The sequence below is a fragment of the Puntigrus tetrazona genome, chromosome 6, assembly GCF_018831695.1.
Source record: "Puntigrus tetrazona isolate hp1 chromosome 6, ASM1883169v1, whole genome shotgun sequence".
NCBI classification, from domain to species: domain Eukaryota; kingdom Metazoa; phylum Chordata; class Actinopteri; order Cypriniformes; family Cyprinidae; genus Puntigrus; species Puntigrus tetrazona.
In genome coordinates, this window is record NC_056704.1 from 19,152,839 (window position 1) to 19,174,266 (window position 21,428).

General features: G+C 36.9%; 1 protein-coding gene across 1 annotated transcript; it reads right to left on the minus strand.

Moving 5' to 3' along the window:
• Positions 1 to 200: 200 nt before the first annotated feature.
• Positions 201 to 20,333, minus strand: tns2b (tensin 2b). The gene is made up of 26 exons (XM_043242479.1): positions 19,923 to 20,333; positions 15,689 to 15,794; positions 15,388 to 15,425; positions 13,022 to 13,054; positions 12,265 to 12,299; positions 11,949 to 12,132; positions 11,809 to 11,859; positions 11,531 to 11,653; positions 10,987 to 11,051; positions 10,616 to 10,699; positions 10,427 to 10,536; positions 10,130 to 10,190; positions 9,652 to 9,727; positions 9,041 to 9,170; positions 8,882 to 8,944; positions 8,679 to 8,795; positions 5,545 to 6,843; positions 5,088 to 5,146; positions 4,128 to 4,986; positions 2,923 to 3,147; positions 2,739 to 2,816; positions 2,559 to 2,636; positions 1,809 to 1,977; positions 1,484 to 1,552; positions 1,148 to 1,177; positions 201 to 936 (listed from the first exon to the last, which is right to left on the minus strand). Exons 1-26 carry the CDS (start codon positions 20,034 to 20,036, stop codon positions 792 to 794), a joined length of 4,401 nt encoding a protein of 1,466 aa, XP_043098414.1. The 5' UTR covers positions 20,037 to 20,333; the 3' UTR covers positions 201 to 791.
• Between the last annotated feature and the right edge of the window lie 1,095 nt (positions 20,334 to 21,428).

Below are 21,428 nucleotides of genomic sequence, written 5' to 3' on the forward strand. Positions count from 1 at the left end.
CAAACTATGCCTAACTGGCAACAAGCAAAGACTAGCAGTGCTTTTTAAGTACTTAACATAAATAGAGTGAAGCATGACACAATTAACGCATTTAGACCCTAAATTAGTTTTTTACAGTTTCATTCAAGTAATCAGTGCAAACCTTTATTAAACCACTGGAAATCGGATATTTATTTTTATAAAAAGTAGACACTAGACACTTACTTTGTCATATTTTTATTCATATTTTATTTAAATACCAAAAAGTATGAATTTAAAAATGTATCAGTCGCTAAAAATATGACTTTGTATCATGTAAAGGCCCTTTCGAATAGAAAAACAACTAAAACACTCTGACCATTTAACTAAAACACACACAAACACACAAAATCAATAAAAATGAAAAGAGATAACGGTCAATAGCAGTCATACAGCTTTGGCATGCTGAGTGGTACGATTAAAAAAAAAAAGGATGATAAAACTTACTTTCTTATTTAATTACCTATTATATATACCGTACCAGGAAAATCCAGTTGTTTTTCTTGTATATTTAATTTTATTTAATAAAAGGCATTTAATTTGAAATCACTCCGTAATGCACTTTTTTTTCTCAACATGAATAAATCTCACTGATTTACACTAAATATGAACATGACAGAAAAAATAGGAAGTTGTCGTAAAAGTCAGTTTTGTGTATCTTAACGAGAAACACTTCTCTCATTCTGTATATATAAGCGTAACACTGACAGGAACCACTGCAATAGCGTCTTGTACGCTCCGTTTTGTTTTTCTCCTTCTCTCCTATACTGTGTTCATTTTCGCAGCTGCTGAAGTCCCAGCATGACTTTATTGATGAAGTTCACAATGGCTGTGGCTGGCTGCTCTGGGTCCAGCTCTGCAAACAGGTGACACACGTTTCCCAAACCACCGCTGCGCCGTGCGACAAATCCAAACATCCTATAGAAAACAACTAGATATCAGAGACCTCGGCAGATTGTTCACTTAAAGTCCCTTTTGTTCCGTTGTTATATCACTGGCTTATTCTGAGTGGCATAAAAAGATATAACTTGTCTCGCTCCTCAGTTTACACAATTGGTTATAAACCTCCTGAAAGCACGAGAAATGCTACTGAAAGAGAATATAGAGCTGTGTAAGTAGAAGCACTTACTTGCAGGAAGTGTTATCAGCATCAATCCACCTGGCGCACACACACACACACACACACACACACACACACACACACACACACACACACACACACAGAGGCTAAGCAACATGTACAAGCAGAGCAAGAGAGAAAGAAGCATAAAAGAGGACAGGAGAGCCCTTGTGCAAAAAATAAATAAAAATAATAGTACGCTGACAGTCTTAGATCAGTCTTAGATCAGAGGCAAACCACCTCCTTAATGTTTAAAGCAATATATGTTGTCTTGGCCGTACTTTAGAGATGCAGTATGTTGTAGATCGGAGTATTATTTCCTAATAATTCAATTTTTAATTTTACCTTTGATCCAGTGGATCCACGCTGCTGAAAGTCACGCTGTGAATAGGGTAATGTCGTCTGAAAAACAGTCTATATAAAGAAAAAAAGAAAGAGATAAAGAGTGAAGTTTGTTATTACTTTTCAGTGTCTCCGATTAATGTCTTGGATATGAGCCATGCGGGCCTGTAGTTTACTTGAATGGCTAAAATAAATAACTTTAATCTCATACTTGAAGGATCATGCTAAAAATATGCTTAGGGAGTGATATTAATAAAGCTGTGTTACAATATAAGCTGTTTTGCTTGGCAAGCGAAACATAAGTGTTGTCGGACATGTGTGTTTGTACCTGCGCTGGTTATCAGTGAGGGTGATGCCCTGTGTGGACACTTTGAAGTGGACGACTGTTGGTGAAGGACGAGGGTCCTGGGTCAAAGTGCACTTGGTTGCTTTGGAGACGGCTTGCGGGCCGGTTAAAGATTCTGTTTCCACTGAGTTTAGGTAGAGAACATTACAAGCTGACAGAGAGAGAGAATAATAAAGAATGTTAGAGGGAGAAAGAGGAAATTCATTACTATTATACATTAATATTAAATATTATGGAGGACCAAGAGTGCCAGTTGTGTAACAAATTAATAAAACAGTACCTTTAATATAATGTTATTATAGAAATAAATTAAATAGAATATAATCATCGAATATAACACACTATGAGATTTATCATCAAAGTTTTTTTGTATTTAGCAAGAATGCATTCATTTGATTAAAAGTGACAGTGAAGGATATTTTCAAATAAATGCTGTCCTTAAATTTCACAGTATTTACAAAAATATTAAGCAGCACAACGATTAACAACTGTAAAAATAAAAATAAAGATTTACTATGCATCAAATCTGTATGTTATTATGATTTTTTAATCACCGTGTGACAGTTAAGTCTGGAAAAATTGCTGCTGAAAATATTCAAATGTAACTAAAACGTTACAATAGAAATTAATTAATTTGACCAAATAAATGCGCCATTGGAGAGCATGATTCATTTAAAACTCCAAAAGCATTAAAAAAGTGTACCAAAATAAAATAATAGAATAAAAACTCACCTGCCCCCTGTTTTAATAGGTCTGCAGCTGTGCTGGTATTAGTTCCACTTTGCAACTCTTGCAATTCTCCTACAAGATCTAAAACACACACAAAACAAGTAGTTATTACAAAATTAGTATGAAAAACATGCAGTGTTATATTTCAACTTGTTTGTGCTGTGTGTGTTAACTTGTTATGACCTCTGTCTGGGATTCGTAGAACACAAGGAAGAGACACAGGGGTAATGGAGTGTTGATACACCAGAGCAGAGAGGGAGCCTGGAGGAAAAGAATCATCAGAATTGAATCAATAGGGGGTGCTATTTTGAACATAGAGCATTGGAAAATCATTCATAACCAGGGCACCATTTTTTTTTTGTCTCACCAAAATATGTTTCATTTTGACAGCCTTTGATCTTCACTCCTTTAGAACCGCTCTCAATCAGGAAGTGCCTAACTAGCTGCTCCTGTGGGTTGCCCGTCTCTCCATGGTTACTAGCGTGGGCTGGAGGTGTGCTGACTTTCAGGGCCAATCCATATGCGCCTTGAAATGAATTACTATCCCTAATGAGGAAGCAGCCAGTCTCCTTATCTTTTAATACTGCGATGGCTAAGTGGGGAAAGATATACTTCTGTTAATAGAGTGGCAGGAATATTTATATAATGTACATTGCCTTCTAAAAATTTAATTTAAGATTTACTACAACTAGATTCAAGAGACTTATGATGATGATGATGATGATGATGATTGTAAGGTATTGAGATTTTTTTTTATTGCGTTGCTAGGGTGTTCTTATGAGGTTGCTCATAAGTCATCCACCAGATGAAAATCATTAGTCTGACATTTGCTTAAAGAATTAACAAAACAGTATTTCTAAAGTACTTTCATTAAATTACTTATTCATTCAAATTGTGATCATTTATTAATCATATTGGTTTATATTTTTACCAATACAATAAATTGATAATAAATTGATAATAAACTTTGTTCAATCTTAAGTTTAGGAAACAATTTTCTGTATTACTAAGAAGTAATAAGACTTTTGCCTGAGTTAATTCTGTGCTTACTAATAGTAAAGTAGTTCTTACTAAATACTAAATACTAAAATCAGCTGTTTTAAATATTACTAAATTAAGTGAATTTGGCATTACAATGTTATAAAGTACGGTATGATATGAATGGATATCCATTTTGAGATTTGCTCAAATTAAAAATGTATAAAAATAAATACTGTAATCAAAGTTTTAACAGTGTTACTAAATGATTAATGTTCTTAAAGATTAACTTGATGAGGGCTAGATAATAACATCTTAATGTCAAAACAGGTAAAATGAGCATATGCAATAAATAGTATCTAATAATAACCTTTACCAATAAATCAAAGAAATTTCTAATAGTACCATTATATTGATATACTAATAATAATATACCGTAGTATAACTGTAGCACAGAAGGCTACAATGCTACCTTAAAAATTGAATGTCATGGGTCCAAATGGCAGAGAATACATATAGGCTCAAAACATCTGCCAAATGCATAAATGTAAATAACACTGAAGTAAGCACCACGAAAAATGCAGATGCTCTTACCTTGGTCTCTGGAGATGCCAGGTTTGTACCAGTACTTGGAGCTATCTTGGACAAATTTTGAGCTGAGGCGGTTCTCTGGCTCCTCCACGCCACTAGAGGGGGTTACTTTGCATTTATATGTGGAAGGCAATTCATTGGTAGTTGTGGAGAAGGACACATGGAACTGGGCAGAGGAAGTAGAAGACTTTCCAGCTGATTTTAATGAAGAAGTGCCAGTACAATCAGACACAATCAGATTGTGAAGGGGGGATGAGCGCTGTTTTTCAGGGAGAGGAGGTTGGGGTAAGGAGGTTGGGATGGTGATCTCTGTATAGCCTGTATATGGTACATGAGGCACCGTCAGAAGAGGGTAGCCATATGATGCTATAGGAAATGAGGGTGTGATGTAACCGTCAAGATCAGGGGTCGATGCAGTCAGGTCACTGTTGCGGTTTTCCTCATTGCCGTCGGTCAGGGTTGTCATGCTTTGCCTTTCAGAATTTAAGTTAGATGAAGGGAATTCAGAAGCAGAGCTTCTCTCTGAAGAACAAAGAGGAGGTTGAGGACTTGTTGAGGTTGAAGTTGAGATGCAACATGAGCCCGGGGCCTCCTCTTTATCTTGTTCTGATTCTGGGATGCTGGTGTTGAGAGGTCTGGGGTGTGTCTGGGATGTCTTGTGTGTTTGTACCTGCACTGACTCCACAGCCTTGGATGATGGTGGGTTAATGGGAGTGTTGTTAGATGTAGAATCTGTGATGGGTGTTTTCTTCATATTTCCCTCTGCTCCACTAACTGCCGAGACAACAGTGATCAGAGACCCAGGGAAGTTTGACCATCTGGAGCTTTGCTTGCCACTGGTTCTCCCACTCCTATTGATCTCCTGTTAGAAAACACAGTGGAATTTAGGTTGATAGTACATTAAATTCAAATTGTGGCTATGAGATCAATTAGAGATTAATGTACATAAAGAAACAATTACCTATGAGGAGAAAGGGCCTCAATGTGATTTTTATCAGCATCTAAAACCTTAAGATGCCCATCTAAAAAACACACAAAATAGAATGAACAATAGATTTGATTAGGAAAGTAAAAAAAACCTGAAAGTTAGAAGGATAGTTCACAGAAAAATATAAATACTGTTATTGTTTACATCATTCAGTCATATGGACTATTTGTGTTAGATGTATGGTACATTTCTGCCCCTTTTAGAGGTTGACGTTATCACAAACAAATTTTGTGTATAGACCAGCATGCACACTTTATAAAGTAAAATAATTTTTGTTCCACAAAATAGGAACAACAAAAAAAACTAGTTTAGATGACTGAAGTGTGATGAACTTCAATTGTTTTATATTATAGCATATTTCATTTAATAAAAACAATTTTAGGAATGCATTGGTTGTTATAATTTGGTTACAAACTGTGTCAATGTGATTACCATTAATCCCATCCTGACTCTCTTCAACTGAATCATTGCTGTGATTGGCTCGTTTTGGAGATGGAGTAATAGTAATGGGAGAGGAGTTTGGGGAATGACTGATTGAGGCATATCCTGGACTTCCTCTGAATGGTTGTGGAGAGCAAGGACAGGGTGGATGAGGGCTGTGATAGCCACTGCTTTGGGGGCTGGGAAATGGACTGAGTGGTGTAATATGTTCAGGTTGGGCATCTGAAACATATATGGGTTGGTCTTGTTTTTGGACAGCATGGTAATGTCCATATGGTAACGTTACTGGTGGCATTGCTAATTTGCGCCGCCAGTATTCAGCCTCTTGAACGCCCTCCCAATGAGACTCCACCCTTCCATCTCTCCAGAGCACAGGACCCTCCCTTCTAATCCCAAACTCCACCTCTCTTGACCAAGGATGAGCTTCTAATTCTCTACCTCGTAAAGAATGGAGGGCAACATCCTCTCGTAAGCGAGAACAGTCCCTGCAGGAGCAAGATGTTGGTGGATTCGTGCTGTAACGTAATTCTCGGTATGGACTAGAGACCAGTGACTGATTAGGGGTTAGGGATGGGGGGTTATGGGTGTGGCCCTGAGGGAGGGCAGGGCAATGAAACACAGGACATGCCTCCCCAGAGTAGAATGTACGTGTCTGTGCAGGAAGTGTGTGGGAACGGGAGGACTGTGAGTGGGAAAGTGGCGAATGAATGTGGGTTTCTTGAGTGGGATATGGGTACATGTGCCTAATGGTTTCTGGGCAGGGATGGTGCAGACATCGCCCGCTCTCCCATAAAATATCAGGCTGGGATACACACAAGTCTCGGACTGGCAATGAGGTGGTGCGGCTGCAGGGAAGTGTGCGGTGTTTAGGATGGAGAGTTTGTGCAAGTGCGTGAGGGCTGGTCAGGTCTGGATCACAAAATGAATGTATGTGTGAAAACGGGCGACTATAACAAGACTGAACTGGCCTATCTGGTCTCACGGGAGAGCAGTCGCCATCATCAAGAATTGCGGTTTCTCTGTGTCTTTCCCTGTCTTCGTCCTTCTCTCTCTTTTCTCTTAGAGGTGGGGAGAGGGATTTGGGTGGTGCTGAGGAGCAACTTGCATCTTTGCTGAGCGAGAGAGGCTGGATGGAGAGATGAATGGGAGGAGTAGAGGAGGAATGACTGGGTGAATTTGTGGAGGATTGGATAGAAGTTGGACATCCGCTGGGACTGGAGCCTGGTGCTCGACGTTTCTTCACTTGAGCATAAAGACTACCATCCAAAGGCCCACGTGTGTGACTAATATCTACAGATCACAGGGAATACATAGACAAAAACATATTATTTACAATCACATGAATATGAGGAGCATATGAAAAATGTCTCAGTGGTTTTTGTCTTGGAATGCAATTTCAACCATATATATATAAAGAAATGCTAAGACATTTTCATATATGTATGATTTATATACCTTTTCCTCATTAAATTACTAATTTTATGCTTATTAATAGTAGTGAGGTAGTTGTTAAGTTTAGGTATTATGTAGATGTAGGATTAGGGATGTATAATAAGGTCTTGTATAGTAAATATAAATATGTGCTATATACAGTATATATATGATATGATATATATTACAGGGTTTGGACAATGAAACTGAAACGACAGTTAAACCACAATAATTCATTAGTATGATGTAGGGCCTCCTTTTACGGCTAATACAGCAACAATTCATTTTGAAATTGACAGATACAAGTCCTGCACAGTGGCCAGAGGGATTGTGAGCCATTTTTCTTGCAGAATAGTGGCCAGGTCACAGGATTCTGGTGGAGAAAAACGTTTTCCTGAATCGCTTCTCCAAAACACCCCAAAATGGCTTAATAATATTTAGATCTGGTGAATTTGCAGGCCATGGGAGTTGTTCAACTTCACTTTCATGTTCATCAAACCACTCTGTCACCAGTCTTGCTGTGTATATTGGTGCATTATCATGCTGATAGAAGGCACTGCCTTCAGAGTACAATGTTTGAACCATTGGGTGAACATGGTCCTCCAGAATGGTTCGGTAGTCCTTGGCACTGACACCCACATCTAGCACAAGCATTGGGCCTAGAAAATGCCAAGATATTGCAGTCCAAACCATCACAGATCCAGCCCATGCTTCACTCTGGGCATGCAACAGCCTGGGTGGTATGCTTCTTTGGGGCTTCTTCACACCATAACTGTCCTGGATGTGGGAAAGAAGGTGGACTCGTCAGAGAAAAATACATGTTTCACATTGTCCACAGCCCAAGTTTTTCGCTGCGGGCACCATTGAAACCGATGTTTGGCATTGGCATGAGTGAGCAAAGGTTTGGCTATAGCAGCCTGGACATGTATACTGACCCCGTGGCGCTCCCAACGGACAGTTTTGGTGGAAACAGGAGAGCTGAGGTGTACATTTAAGTAGGTTGGGTAGCTGCGGTTTAATGTTTTTTGAATAAAATGCGGGTTAGCCGGTTAACATCCTTTTCAGCCAGCTTCCTCTTGCGTCCAGAGTTCTCTTGTTGGATGTGTTTCGTCCTTCTTGGTGGTATGCTGACATTACCCTGGATAACGTGGCTCTTGATACTTCACAAAGGCTTGCTGTCTGGGTCACAGATGCGCTAGCAAGACATGCAACAACAATTTGTCCTCTTTTGAACTCTGATATGTCTCCCATAATGTTGTGTGCATTGCAATATTTTAAGCAAAACTGTGCTATTATTCTGCTAATTAATCCTTCACATTCTGCTCTTATTGGTGGAATGTGCAATCGATGAAGATTGGCCACCAGGCTGGTCAAATTTAGCCAAGAAACCTCCAACACTAAATAGGCCAGTATTTCAGTTTCATTGTATATATATATATATATATATATATATATATATATATATATATATATATATATATATATATATATATAAATGGTTCATATTACTTTTATTATTATTAAATTAAATCAAGTTAAAATTAAGTTGTTTTGTCCCCTATATGCTGCAATGGCAGATTATCTGGTACTTAGTTATTTTCTGTCAGCAAATTCTACTATAGCCAACAATTTTTTAGGTTAGTATGATTGTAGAACTTGTTCTTGTAGCTTGGGGCTAGACTGAGGGCACATACCCTCAACACTATCCTCATGGTGAAGATTAAAGTTTTCATACGAGTCCCAACGCACAATTGGATCTGCAGTGCCATAATCCACAGATACTCCTGGTTCATTTCCCTGTACCTCTCCACCTCAAAACACATAAAACACACATACGGCATTAAGACACAGTTAATGGAGGCAGAGATGGAGAAATGTGCAGTTGATAGATGTGTACCTCTTCTTTGCGGGGCAGAAGAAAATAGCAACTCCACTGTGGCATCTGCAGGGAAACGGTCATCTACACACAAAGGCAAAATTCACTTTATTCCTCTGCTTCTGAGTGGTCGAGGCAATGGAGGGGGCAGTCAAACAAACAGTGTCTTTATGTGTTTACCTGTGCAAGCATGGTCAAGTTCTCCTTTGCCAAAAGCAAGCTGAGACCCATGAACACTACAGGTGTGAAACTGGACTCCGAACACACACTCTCTCTTACACACATCTGAGAGACGGTGATAACACTTCACCTAAGGACAGACAATAAGAAGCAGTTTTACTGAGGAAAACATGCTGCTTTTGTAGTGAAAATGTGGTGCTTCTCTCAACTCACCTACACATTGCTTGGGTGTTGAAGGTGGTTGTTAATACATAGATATGTAGTTTCTAAGGCATTCTGAGTGTAAAATGTTGGTATGCGGATGAGAGGGTAAATCATGTGTCAAGCAAGAGAACCAATGAGGTTAGTTCTTGAGTGTGATGAACACAAGCAAATTTGTGTTTCTGTTTACCATATATAATTTACTGTGTGTGTGTTTGTTTCTATGTGTATATAGACTACATTAAACCCGTTCATCTTATAACGTGAGCATATCTCTTCACAAGACTTTGAATAAAGCACTTAAATCACTTTAAATATGATAATGTAGCAATGTTTTTCACTATATTTTAACATATTTCTCCCTTTAAAGCACTGGATAGCAAGCATGTTATAAGAAAATGTGTTCTTACCAGGATGTCTCCCTTTAGCAGTAGAGCTGGTTCAATATTCACACACAGCATCTTACTGTTAGGGCTCTGAATATTACTGTAACAAATAAAGAAGTATGAAATTGTATTTTTTATAGAACAGTCAAGAGAGGACATGACATGATAAAAAGAAGAGGAGAGATGTTTGACACTGCGAGCCAGAGCTGGCTAGGCAGATCTTTTGGCTGGATTTAGAGGGGCTTTGGACACTCTTCAGCTGGATAGTCTGGGAATCCAGCTTGTTGACCAGTTAAACCAGCATGGCATGGCTGAGAGACTAACTACACCATCTTAGTCAGAACTTGAGATCATCTTAAGACACCATTGAGCAGCTTAAACCAACACAAGATGCTCATTTTTGCAGGGTTGAGCTCCGGAGGTTAATATATTAGACTGCATGGAGTGACCAAAGTGCTAAAATACATCTCAAACTTAATGAGACAAAAACAGACCCACTTACTATTTGCCTGAAGAATAGACCAGCTGCAATGACTGATAGATCTTCAGAAAGGGAGAGTAACCTGAAAATGCATAGGATAGTATAGGGAAACAAAATGAAAGCGATAGTTAATCCAAAATTGAAAATTCATTTTATCATTTACTCATACAGGTGAGAAAATTATGATTTCATTATTGCCCAATCATTTATCATTGCTTCTAAATATCATTGGACATTTTCATACAAATTTTTTTTTCCTAAAAAACAGTTCAGAAAATTCAAAATGAGGCCTGATTATGATTAGTGCAGGTTGTGTACCTCCTGACTGGTAGTTGAGCAAAGCTGGAATATGAATTTGATGCAGGAACAGAGGGGAGCTGTTCATCTTTATTTCACCTGAGAGGAGTCCGGCAAAATAATATATATACCTGCAGTGACAAAGAGAACATCATGACCAAACTAGAACAAGTTATTCTGGAACAAATGTAAAATAAAGGTTAGTCATACCTGTTCTGAGATGGCTGGAGAGAGGAAGAGATTTTATCCTCACAAAATTTCCCCATAGCAACTGTCGAGAGAGCCTGATCTGCCCTGCACACATATACACAAAAAATTAAATGTAATTAAATGAGTGCAAAAAATGCTCCTGAAGGCACTGCATAAGAGCTTTAATGATTTTAAAATAAGTCTCCTATGCTCACCAATGCTGATTTTTTTACTTAAAAATGCATCAATATTATGTAATATAAATAAAATAACATCTTTCTAATGAAAACATTTTAAAATGTCATTTATTTCTGTCACTGGAAAGCTCAAAGGAACAACACTTATTTGAAATGAAAAAGAAAATTACGGTGTGTGTGTGTGTGTGTAAATACCCAGCTGATATCTTGCTATAATGCATGTAAGCTGCCACAATCACCCCTGTTTTTCCTTTGTTGCCCTGAGAAAGTCACAGGTAGTTTAGAAGGAAAATAGACAGAGAAGAAAAAATAATTTGTTATGCTTTCTATGACACAAACATTTTATAAACTTAAATTCTGTCATCACTGTCATCACACGAGTCTATGTTGGACCAGACTGACTTAGTTAAGCTCAACTTGCTGACTTTTATCTAGTCACAGAGTTTAACAGCCCACTAGAGGGAAGAATTGCGAGTATGGACTTTTTTAATGATACTTTTATAATGCTTTCTGTAGTTTCAGTACCAATTCATTGTAACCGCATAGAAAAGAGAGCAAATCAGTCTAAACTTTTCCATTAGAAAGGCAGTCATTTGAGTTTGGAATGACTTTAGACTATGTAAATGGTGACAGAATCTCATTTTTGGATGATCTATTCCTTTAATAAGACTCATGACATTTAGACACATTTAGCTCTTGTATATGAAATATTAAATATCAAATAACTTGTGATCTCAACCTTGCAGTGCAGTACAACCACATTCTGGGGGTCAGAGTTAAGCCAGTTCTCCATGGTTTTGCACATAGCACATATTTTATCAAGGGACGGGGCATGTAGATCAGGCCACCCAAACTCCTCAACCTGAGGAAGAGGAGGGGGTCATTCCAGAAATACAGAAACAAAGGCATACATCAAAACAAGCCAGCAATATACTGACTTTTAAATGAAGGAATATGCAATTCTAGTTACTGGAATTATACACACAAAGCTGTTTTTATAAAACAGCAAAAAGATACCTTTGGATTTAGCTTGCAGATGTCATGGCGTTTCTCTGACAGATTTATAAGCTGAGGAGAAGTAAAAGAGACATAAGAGCGATAATTCACTAGGCTCTTAAACTCACAAAAAATTATGATGAAACAGAAATACAACTGACCAAGAACTTGTTTTGATGTTTAGATTTTAACATGGCTGCCACTTCCTTAAGATTAGTGCTGTAACGTTGTTCTTCCAAGTCCGACAGGTAGAGGACAGAGATGATACGCTCAGTTATGTAGGTCAGGTCAAAGTCATAATGACTACCCATCAACTTCTCCATAACACTCTCCATTTTGTCTTTACTGTGAAGCAAAACAAACACAAGAAAGTCACACTCGGATACAAACAAAAGAAGCTGTGCAAGCTAAAACATAATGATGTAATGATAATTTTGATACAGCGTGAATGTGAATGATGACAAAATTTTCTCATACCTGGGCGGAATGGTCTTCTGGTTTTGAAGTGGGGGCTAGGAAAGATCAGAGTTAAAAGAGTGTCAATAAAAAGGAGGCAGACACGGTACAAACATTTCTTTCTAAATGCGATACATAAAACACAATAATAATTAATAATTCCTTTGACCTTCCTTTTCTGATAATAATGACTCTATTTATGGTTGACTCCAATTATACCATTTTAAAAATGGTTATTTCAAAATACCAGGATATATATATATATATATATATATATATATATATAATATATATCTATATATATATATATATATATATATATATATATATCACTATTATATAAACTTATTACTTTGTTTTTTGACCTCAGTAAAAATGGAAACAGTCAACATTAATGGATGTCTATGGTGTGTACAATAAAGAGAAAATCAAGTCAAGATGTACTGTATTTATTTATGTTTTATTCCTGGGGTGCCTGAGACCCCAAACATAAGTAATGTTAATCCAACTTCCCATTTTCTTAAATGAACTGCGTTTTAAAGTTTGAACTACTAAATGTATAAAAGTTGACATTACATAAAATAAATTCAATTATTCATAATTTAAATAAACTCAAAAATGTCTATAGTCTAATTTTGTGTATAATTAGTTCTTACAAGATAAAGCCTTAGCTGGATCGTCAGTTCTGCTAAATTCATTCATGTAAATGTAATACAGATGCAATGTTAAGTATGACTTTTAGGATATATGTTAAAAATCAACTTGGGTAAATACTCACTGGATCTGAGGTAACTTCACAAGGCACAGAGACCTGGACGAAAGACAGGCAGAGAAAGGTGTGCATTAGACACATGGTAACCGAGTCTTTGAAGCATGATTTGGAAGGTTTAGACATCAGAGACCATATAAGAGACACATACCAGCCTCTTAACATACACACACGCAGCTAACATACTTTGGGGCCACTGGGTGACTCTCCATTTTAAGACATCCTCTTTGTCCTCATTAGGTTATTATCACACCAGGGGACATCTGGTACTGTTTAGCACCGTCTGTGAGTGTGTGTGTGAACATATTTTCTTCCTTCTCAATAATTAGTTTAGACAGAACATTTTAACTTAAAGACTCTAACACGAATGGCTCTGCATATGGCTGCGATACCATTTTAAATACAGTTGTGGATGTAATTATATATTCAAGCCAAGTTTTTGAGAATCTGTCATTGGAAAACCTAAACAGACCATCATTCTGCATATTTGAGGGAGGGTATAAGTGTGGCAGGGGATATTCTGATAGTCTGACAGATAGGGGTAGTCTGATGTGGACAGAGGGTGGAGACACGTGTATAAAGAGAAACTAAAGCAGCTGATCTCTTCGTCCAGGACGGATGAAATGCCTGCTGGCTTTATGAACTATTTCCACTACTCTATTTCAGATGATCAGCTGGCTTGTGCCTCTGATCATGAGTTTGTTTGTAGAAGTATTCTTCACCATGTAAATCACGAACGTATACTGATTTGCTGTCTTAAATTTAAGTAGAAGCAACTCTGTTCATTATTTGAGCTCTGTAGGAATAATTTTGTTCAAGCTTTATTCGAGCTTTGACTTTGGATAGCCCTGGAAAATCCAACCGTTGAAACGAACAGGTTGCTGTAGCATAATGATAAAATCCTATTACAGTGCAGGCAAAACAAATCCTTTATGAGGAATGAGGAAACACACTGGGGTTCATTAACTACATCCTGTTTTAGCAGGTAACAAGTAATTGCATGTGACACAGACACAATCAGACGCTTACTCATAAACACTAAACAAACAAAGATAAATGTTCGTATATTATAGACCTTAACTACCATCTGATTGTATCTCCGTCATGTGTCAGTGTGTCTTACACTCTTGTCTCTACTTTCATTCCACAAATTGCTGAATCTCTCATTTCTACTGTATTTTTCTTTGTGCCAAACAAATTATCTCACTACAAACACATATTGATTGTACTATATGAAGTAGAAGTACAGTAAGTCTATTTTCCCAAAAGCAAAAGAATTACCTCTTTTATCCCCTTTCAAATAAGGAAAAGTGTCTGTACCTTTCTCAGATGAGTCCAGTTTTCTAGAGTTCCTATAGCATACACTTACAAGTGCTCTCCTCTTTCTCTCTCTCTCTCTCTCTTTCTGATCCTCTCACTCTCTTGCTCCCACCCAACTCTTCCTCTCTCTCTCTCTCTCCTTCTCTCTCTCTCTCTAAAACCAGAGCATTGACTGTAAAATGTATTCAAGTAAATGATGCTTAAAAATGTTCTTGATTATTGTACGTTTTGATTGTTAATAATCTACGAATTAATTATTTGAACAGGATAAAGGTCCCACGGTTAATACAAAAATGTATTATCGTATGAATTAATTTTATTAACAGTCTTCATGCAAACACGATGTAACAATCAACTTTAATAATATAGTAGCAAATGTTGAAATTATTATTAATATATGCTTTTGAAGTCATTTTCATCATTCAATTCATCATTCAAGACAACTGGAACCTTTTTGTAAAGTGTTATTAGTAGTATTATATTCTTGTTTTAAGCCAAACCAACTAATATAGTGAATTTCAATGGTTCTTTTTAATCAAATACAATTTATCTTTTTTTAAGCATGCACAAATAATTATGGTTTCATTGTTTTGAAAGTTTACATTTTTAGGTTCAGACAAGGCATTTTCTTAAAATAAGGAGTAAATTACCTAAACTTAAGATGAAACAGTTGCCTTAGATTTACTGATTTTTTTTATAATATCTATTTTTACTGTAATGAGAAAAAGCAAAAGAGAAAGAAAGTGAACGGGAGAAATAATAATAAATAGAAGGAGAGAAAGAGATGAACAGCTGTGGTGTGGATACACTGGTGTATATCCGTGTGATGCACTGTTGGCATTCAGTGACTGATTGCAATTTCTATTAATACCAAAGATAACCAGAGTTCATAACTCATCTGAATTAGACATATTTGTACTATTTTTGAGAGTAACACACATCACAAGACTAAAAGCCACTAAGATAAACATGTCGCTACAAGGACCCGTTACAGTCACAATGAGAATGCCATAGCATAAAGTTCAGCATTTCAGCTGTAAGGGAAAGAATCTTACCTTTTCCTCGCATTTCTTATGAACTGCAGTTTTACACTCTACAAAGAAAAAAGTGTATTAAATTAATAAGTATGTACATTATGTGCATGTGGGGGTACAATTTTGCCCACTTGGGACAAAAAGTCCCACAAGGATAGTAAAACCTGAAATCTCCTACATTTTGTGGAACAGATAATAGTGCCAATGAGGAAATGGCTTAATAAATATATATTAGAGGAAATATCAGTATCAATATCAATATCGATATTAGTCAAGTCCAAAAACAACAGAAGTCGATATAAAGTCATTATGTATGTTTTACCTCTGCAGTACATGCCATTGCTGTCGAGGGCTTGTCTGCAAACAACGCAGTGGTGTTTCTTCCTGAAGTTCCTCTCTTTGAAGGAGTGCGAACCCATTTTCCCCAACTATATATAAAAGCACGCACACACACAAAAAGACCTCAAAATTATACAGCAGCACATACTGTGGGATCTGTATGTATTTGGCAGGAAATACACTCGAACACATCTGCCAACCACAAACATGATACTAAAGAGCACTGAGCACACATGTCCACACGCCCCCAGTTGTGGTGATATGAAGAGAATAAATCTTATCACTTATTTGGAGGCGATAAATTAAAATCATATTTGTTTTGGTAATAGTGTTGTGATGACAAAATGGTTAGACACTGCATGAAACAGATACATGATTTACTAATCATTTAATGATCATACTCTATTCAAATCTATCAATCTATTTATTTATCTATACACACACACACACACACACACACACAGGTTTCCATTTTTTGTGGGGACTCTCCATATGTGTTTTTATACTGTACAAACCCTACGCCAACCCTATATCTAAACCTACCCCTTACAGGAAACCTTTGCAATTTAAGAAATTGAATACACTTGATTCTGTGTAATTTATACGCTTGTTTCCTCAAAGGGACCAAAACAATGTCCCCACAAGGTCAGAATTTACTGGTATTACTATCTTTGTGGGAACATTTAGTCCCCGTAATGTGATAAATACCAGGTACTAGGTATATATGCCTATACCTATCTACGTATCATTTAACAAACACATACATAAATATTAAAAAAAACTTTAACTCACTCTGTGAATGGGATTTATACCATTTTGATTGATGATGATTATACAAACATATTTTAATAAGATTTTTAATGTTGAAAAGAAGAGTCCCTAATGTTTACCAAAGCTGCATTTATTTAATTAGTATTAAAATAATTAGTATGTAAAATAATGTTAAACACAATTTTAAATTTTATTAGTTTGCAATGTCAAAACTGTATTTTAGCAGCCATTACGTAAAGCTCCAGTCACATGATCCTGAAGAAATTCTTGTAATATACTAACTAGGTGATCAAGTTACATTTTTGAATACTATCAATGTATAAAAAACTGTTGTGCTGCTTTAATACTATGTTACATTTTTTCCAGGAATCTTTGATGAATAGAAATTTCAAAAGAATGTGTATTCGTAACAGAAATCTTCTGTTGCAATCTAGTTTAATCTTTTACTGTCACTGTGGATTAATTGTAATGCCTCCTTGCCGAATAAAAGTATTATTTTCTATTTAAAAAAAAACCGTGAAGGATAATGGACTTCATAGCCTATTGCTATGTTTATCCCATGACAATGCTGCCATCTACAGACTGTAAATGGGAAGTAAACAATCGCTATGCTAGTCTGTGAGCAAGCTGGTGCGTAGCTCCTAAAATGTGTGCCACCTCAAACAATCTGTCTAAAGATTTTACGGAAAATATACATCTTCTACAATTATAAACGGTTATAAAACAATTATAAACACATATACAGCAGTTCATTCATCAACTAGTTCAAAAGCTCCTTTCATAGAGTTTATGTTTAGCCCTACATATGGCAAGCATGTGACAACCAGATTTAAAACACGGATATAACAAGAGTTTGGTTTCATGTTTTTTTCTTTGTTTTAAAGCATGGTTTTAGATAAAGGACTTTTTCAGCTCTCCACCCTTCTCTCATTCTCTCTCTCTCTCTCTCTCTCTCTCTCTCTCTCTCTCTCTCTCTCTCTCTCTCTCTCTCTCTCTCTCTCTCTCTCTCTCTCTCTCTCTCTCTCTCTCTCTCTCTCTCTCTCTCTGTCTTGTCTCTAGCCAAAGTTTGGCTCATGGATCCACATATCCAACACACACACAGAGACACAGCCTTCTCCTCGTGCCTTCTCACTTCTTCTGAAGAGTACAGAGCTGTTTAGTTTACAAGAATTCTCCGGATGTCAAATGAACTTGCTATATGACAGTGAGGGAGAGAGACAAAAAGAGTTTTCTCTTTGCCACTGTTGCTGCTGACATTTTGAAATAAGAGTTTTGGCCCTGCTAATAGGAATTCTCTTACACTCACATACAGACTCACATTCCGGGCAGGAGCAGACGGGAGCAGGTGGGAAGGCCGAGGTATGCTTCCACCGTCCCAGAATTCCACTGTCTATTTTTAACCAGTCTTTCTGACCACAGGATCCCTAGGAAACGTATGTGTTTGTGTGTATGCTTGCATGAGGGTTTTAATCTGGCTATTTGTTTGTGGTCATGGAATATTTTTCCTTTTTTTTCTCTCAAGAGCACAGCACACATGTTTTGTAAGTGTTTGACACCGCTTAAAATGGGATATGTGAAGTGGAAATGTTCTATTCACGTACATTTTCCATCCTATAGGCACAATTTCTAAGGGCACATAACATACTAAAGCTGTCTGACCCCAAAGAGTCAACCTGCCACCAAATGATGGACATGGAAGTGTTACTGTGAGTGAGTGTGTGTGTGTGTGTGTGTGTGTGTGTGTGTGTGTGTGTGTGTGTGTGTGTGTGAATGACAGAAATATCCATTCAGAAAATACTCATCCTTAAAGCAAAATATAACTTTACACACACTTTACACTTGCAGATCCACTTAAAGCAAGTATTGACTGCTGAACTACATATAAACCTAATGTTGTTAATCTGTTAATATAACTGCATAACAATAATTATAGTCAATATAAATGTATCAGTCAGTCACTATATAGCATATCTTTGCGGTTACACCTCTGGTATGCATTATTTTTATAATAATTCAACAACTCTGAGTCAATTATTCCGCTTTTACTATGGTTGCTAGGCCTCGAGACATCGACCAAATGATGTATTTCAAGGTAGTTGTCAGTTTTTGTACGTAACTCGCTATTGGGAGTAGAATTATTTCTTCCGCGTCTCATCAGACACCGCCTCCGTTGCTACTTCCAAAATGTAATTTTAGACCTAGTAAAAGAGGTTTGAGCCGTTGATAGCAGACTGTTGCAGTTAATGGCTTTGTTAATGAGTGTGTGTGTGTGTGTGTGTGTGTGAGAGAGAGAGAGAGAGAGAGAGAGAGAGAGAGAGAGAGAGAGAGAGAAAGAGCATGTGAATTACCTTTGTGAGTCTGTCCATCTCTCAAAAGTGGTCGGCTACTGTTTCTAACGTTACTAATAGTGAAGTTAATTTTCTTTACGAATAGCATCGTTGTTACCTCGCTTGAAAGAAGTCACATTGTTTTTAAATTGATGCTATGGACGAGATTGTGAGAGTAATTTAGCGATAATGTGTGAAAACTGTTTGTGTCTCTGAGGGAGAGAGTGCTTTCCATACATAATAAAGTGTAATTTTGGGGCAAAATATGGAAATTATCTGTAATTTTTATCATGTTGATTACTAGGTTTATTTGTTTGGCCAGTGTCATTGTGGGTTTTGCTTATCGTGCTGTTGTAAGACCTTTGAAATAATAGAAATCATTTGGCGAAGTGATATGGATCTGTAATACTGTCAAGAGCTGCCTGGAACTACGTTCTCTGTGTGGTTCCCTGAAAATAATTACATAATAATTAACTTAGAAGGTTCATCAGCCAATCAAATTTAAGCATTCAGCTGCCTCGTAGTATAATATATGCTAATATAGCTTTAGTTAATGCATTTAGTATCATGGACTAACAACAAAATAATTATTTATATAATTTATTAATCTAGAATAATGTTCATTTGTGCCCCATACATTTTAACATTTAAGATGTAGAAAATAAACATTTTATGAATTAGAAATTAACACAAATCATCAATGAACATTATACTTACCATTAAACTATTAACAAATTATATGAAATGTTTACTTCTGTTTTTTACTTAATAATATCTAATGGTAATGAATGTAACCCTATTGTATAGCATTAATAAGATTTCATAAAAACTTTTATATAGTACATTAACATTATTACATTGTATAATGCAAAATAGGTTAAAAAGTGTGATTTAGGTTGTATATGTTTTACATATGTTCTCTATTGAGCCTCAATTCAACAGATCTCTATTTGAAATCCTTGACTATAAATATGACTGCAAGTATGTAATGATTTACAGAAGACATAAAACACAACCACTGAAGCAGACCCACTGCACTCATTGCCTGGAGATCTTCTTACCTATATATGACCCCATGCACTCAAACACATACACACACACACACACACACACACGTACCTCTGTTAGGCTGAGAATCTCTGCATCCTCAGTGAGGTCTCGTGTTTTTGGGGGGTCCGAGGGCTGGGGATTCCTCTCTTTAACCCAGTGCTGCTTGCTGAAGACACAACCCATTTTACTTGCTTTATACCTCCTTGAAAAATCCTTTCCTTCTCCTTTTACACTTTCCCTTCTTCTACTTAGTCTTCAGTCCAGGTTGCTCCTTGTTTTACGTTTCCCTTGTCCTTAAGGACGTCTCCTTGTTCCTCAATGCCTTAGCGTCCAGTTCCAACACAGAATCATGTCTCTCGCACCTACTTTTCCACTCATTCTCTCCCACTTCCAAAGTCTCCCTCTCAGTGTCTCTCGGGGTGTCCTCCCTCTGACTGTCTCTTGCCCCCTCACATGCACACTATGTAACGCCCTCCTCCGTCTCTCTCGCAGCTGTTTTTGGCAGGCTTACGTCAGACCCTTCCTCTTCTTTGGCACTTGAGCTCTGCTCACCCACTGGGAGCCATCACACACACACACACACACACACACACACACTCACACACAACCCCTAAGGCTCGATTCCAACATCTCTCCACCACCCAGTCCCTAAGTCCGCACACAGAGAGCATTAGGTCTTCTGTTATTCCTCCTCATCTCCATCTTTCATTGGCAGAATAAGACAACAAAGCATCTGTTCTCGTCCTTTCACATCCGCTCCGTCCAAGCAGCACTCGCCTCGCATCTGCATGTGTGGGTGCAATACTGAATAAGTTACTGTGAAGCACATGAAACCACAAAAACGACTGAATAAAATTCCATTCATCATAAAATATCTGCGAAACAGGGTGAGTTGTAACATTAATTCAGAAAATAAAAAATGGGCTACGAGGTGAAACACCAACATTTTTCTAAGGCTACAGTATAAGCTGTAAGACTTAAGATTTAAGATTTGTAGGACGACAACATTTTGAGGTAGAAAATAAGCATTTCACTTCTGAGTTATAATCTGACGTGAAATTATTTTAATGAAGATTACATGATACACGTGGGATCTTCTGACTTTTTATTTTAAAAATAAAATAAGTATATTTTCAACATACTTCTATTGGACGAAAAACAACTTTAATTTATAATCAATAAATACACATTTAAAATATTCTATAAAAAATAAAAATCTTTTCTCAAAATATCTACAATGAAACTGACATGAGTATTCTGCAGTGTGATAGGCTGCTGCATTTTAAAAGAATTCAAATGTTTCTGATTGTTGCAGAATGATTATACACATATAATGCAGAGTTCAAAAACAGTCCTTGTAGTAATAAGATGCGGTTATAATGTACGAGAACTTTATGACCTCATTTTGGACTTCTTTTACTTAACGTAACATTTGCACACGCAAAACTAGTTAAGTAGCCAAAACTAACATAAAGCTACGAGACTCAGACAAACAAACAAAATTGTTACTAAAAGCTACCAATTATAAATGTTTTTTTGGTTGCTTTTAAGATCGCTCTAGTAAGTTCTGTGTCC

Coding starts and splice junctions, on each gene's coding strand:
- tns2b (XM_043242479.1), bottom strand. CDS start 20,036: ATGGGTTGTGTCTTCAGCAAGCAGCACTGGGTTAAAGAGAGGAATCCC. Junction 11,654..11,808: donor TCTGCAAGCTAAATCCAAAG/GTATCTTTTTGC, acceptor CCTCTTCCTCAG/GTTGAGGAGTTTGGGTGGCC. Junction 2,637..2,738: donor TCTACGAATCCCAGACAGAG/GTCATAACAAGT, acceptor TGTGTGTTTTAG/ATCTTGTAGGAGAATTGCAA.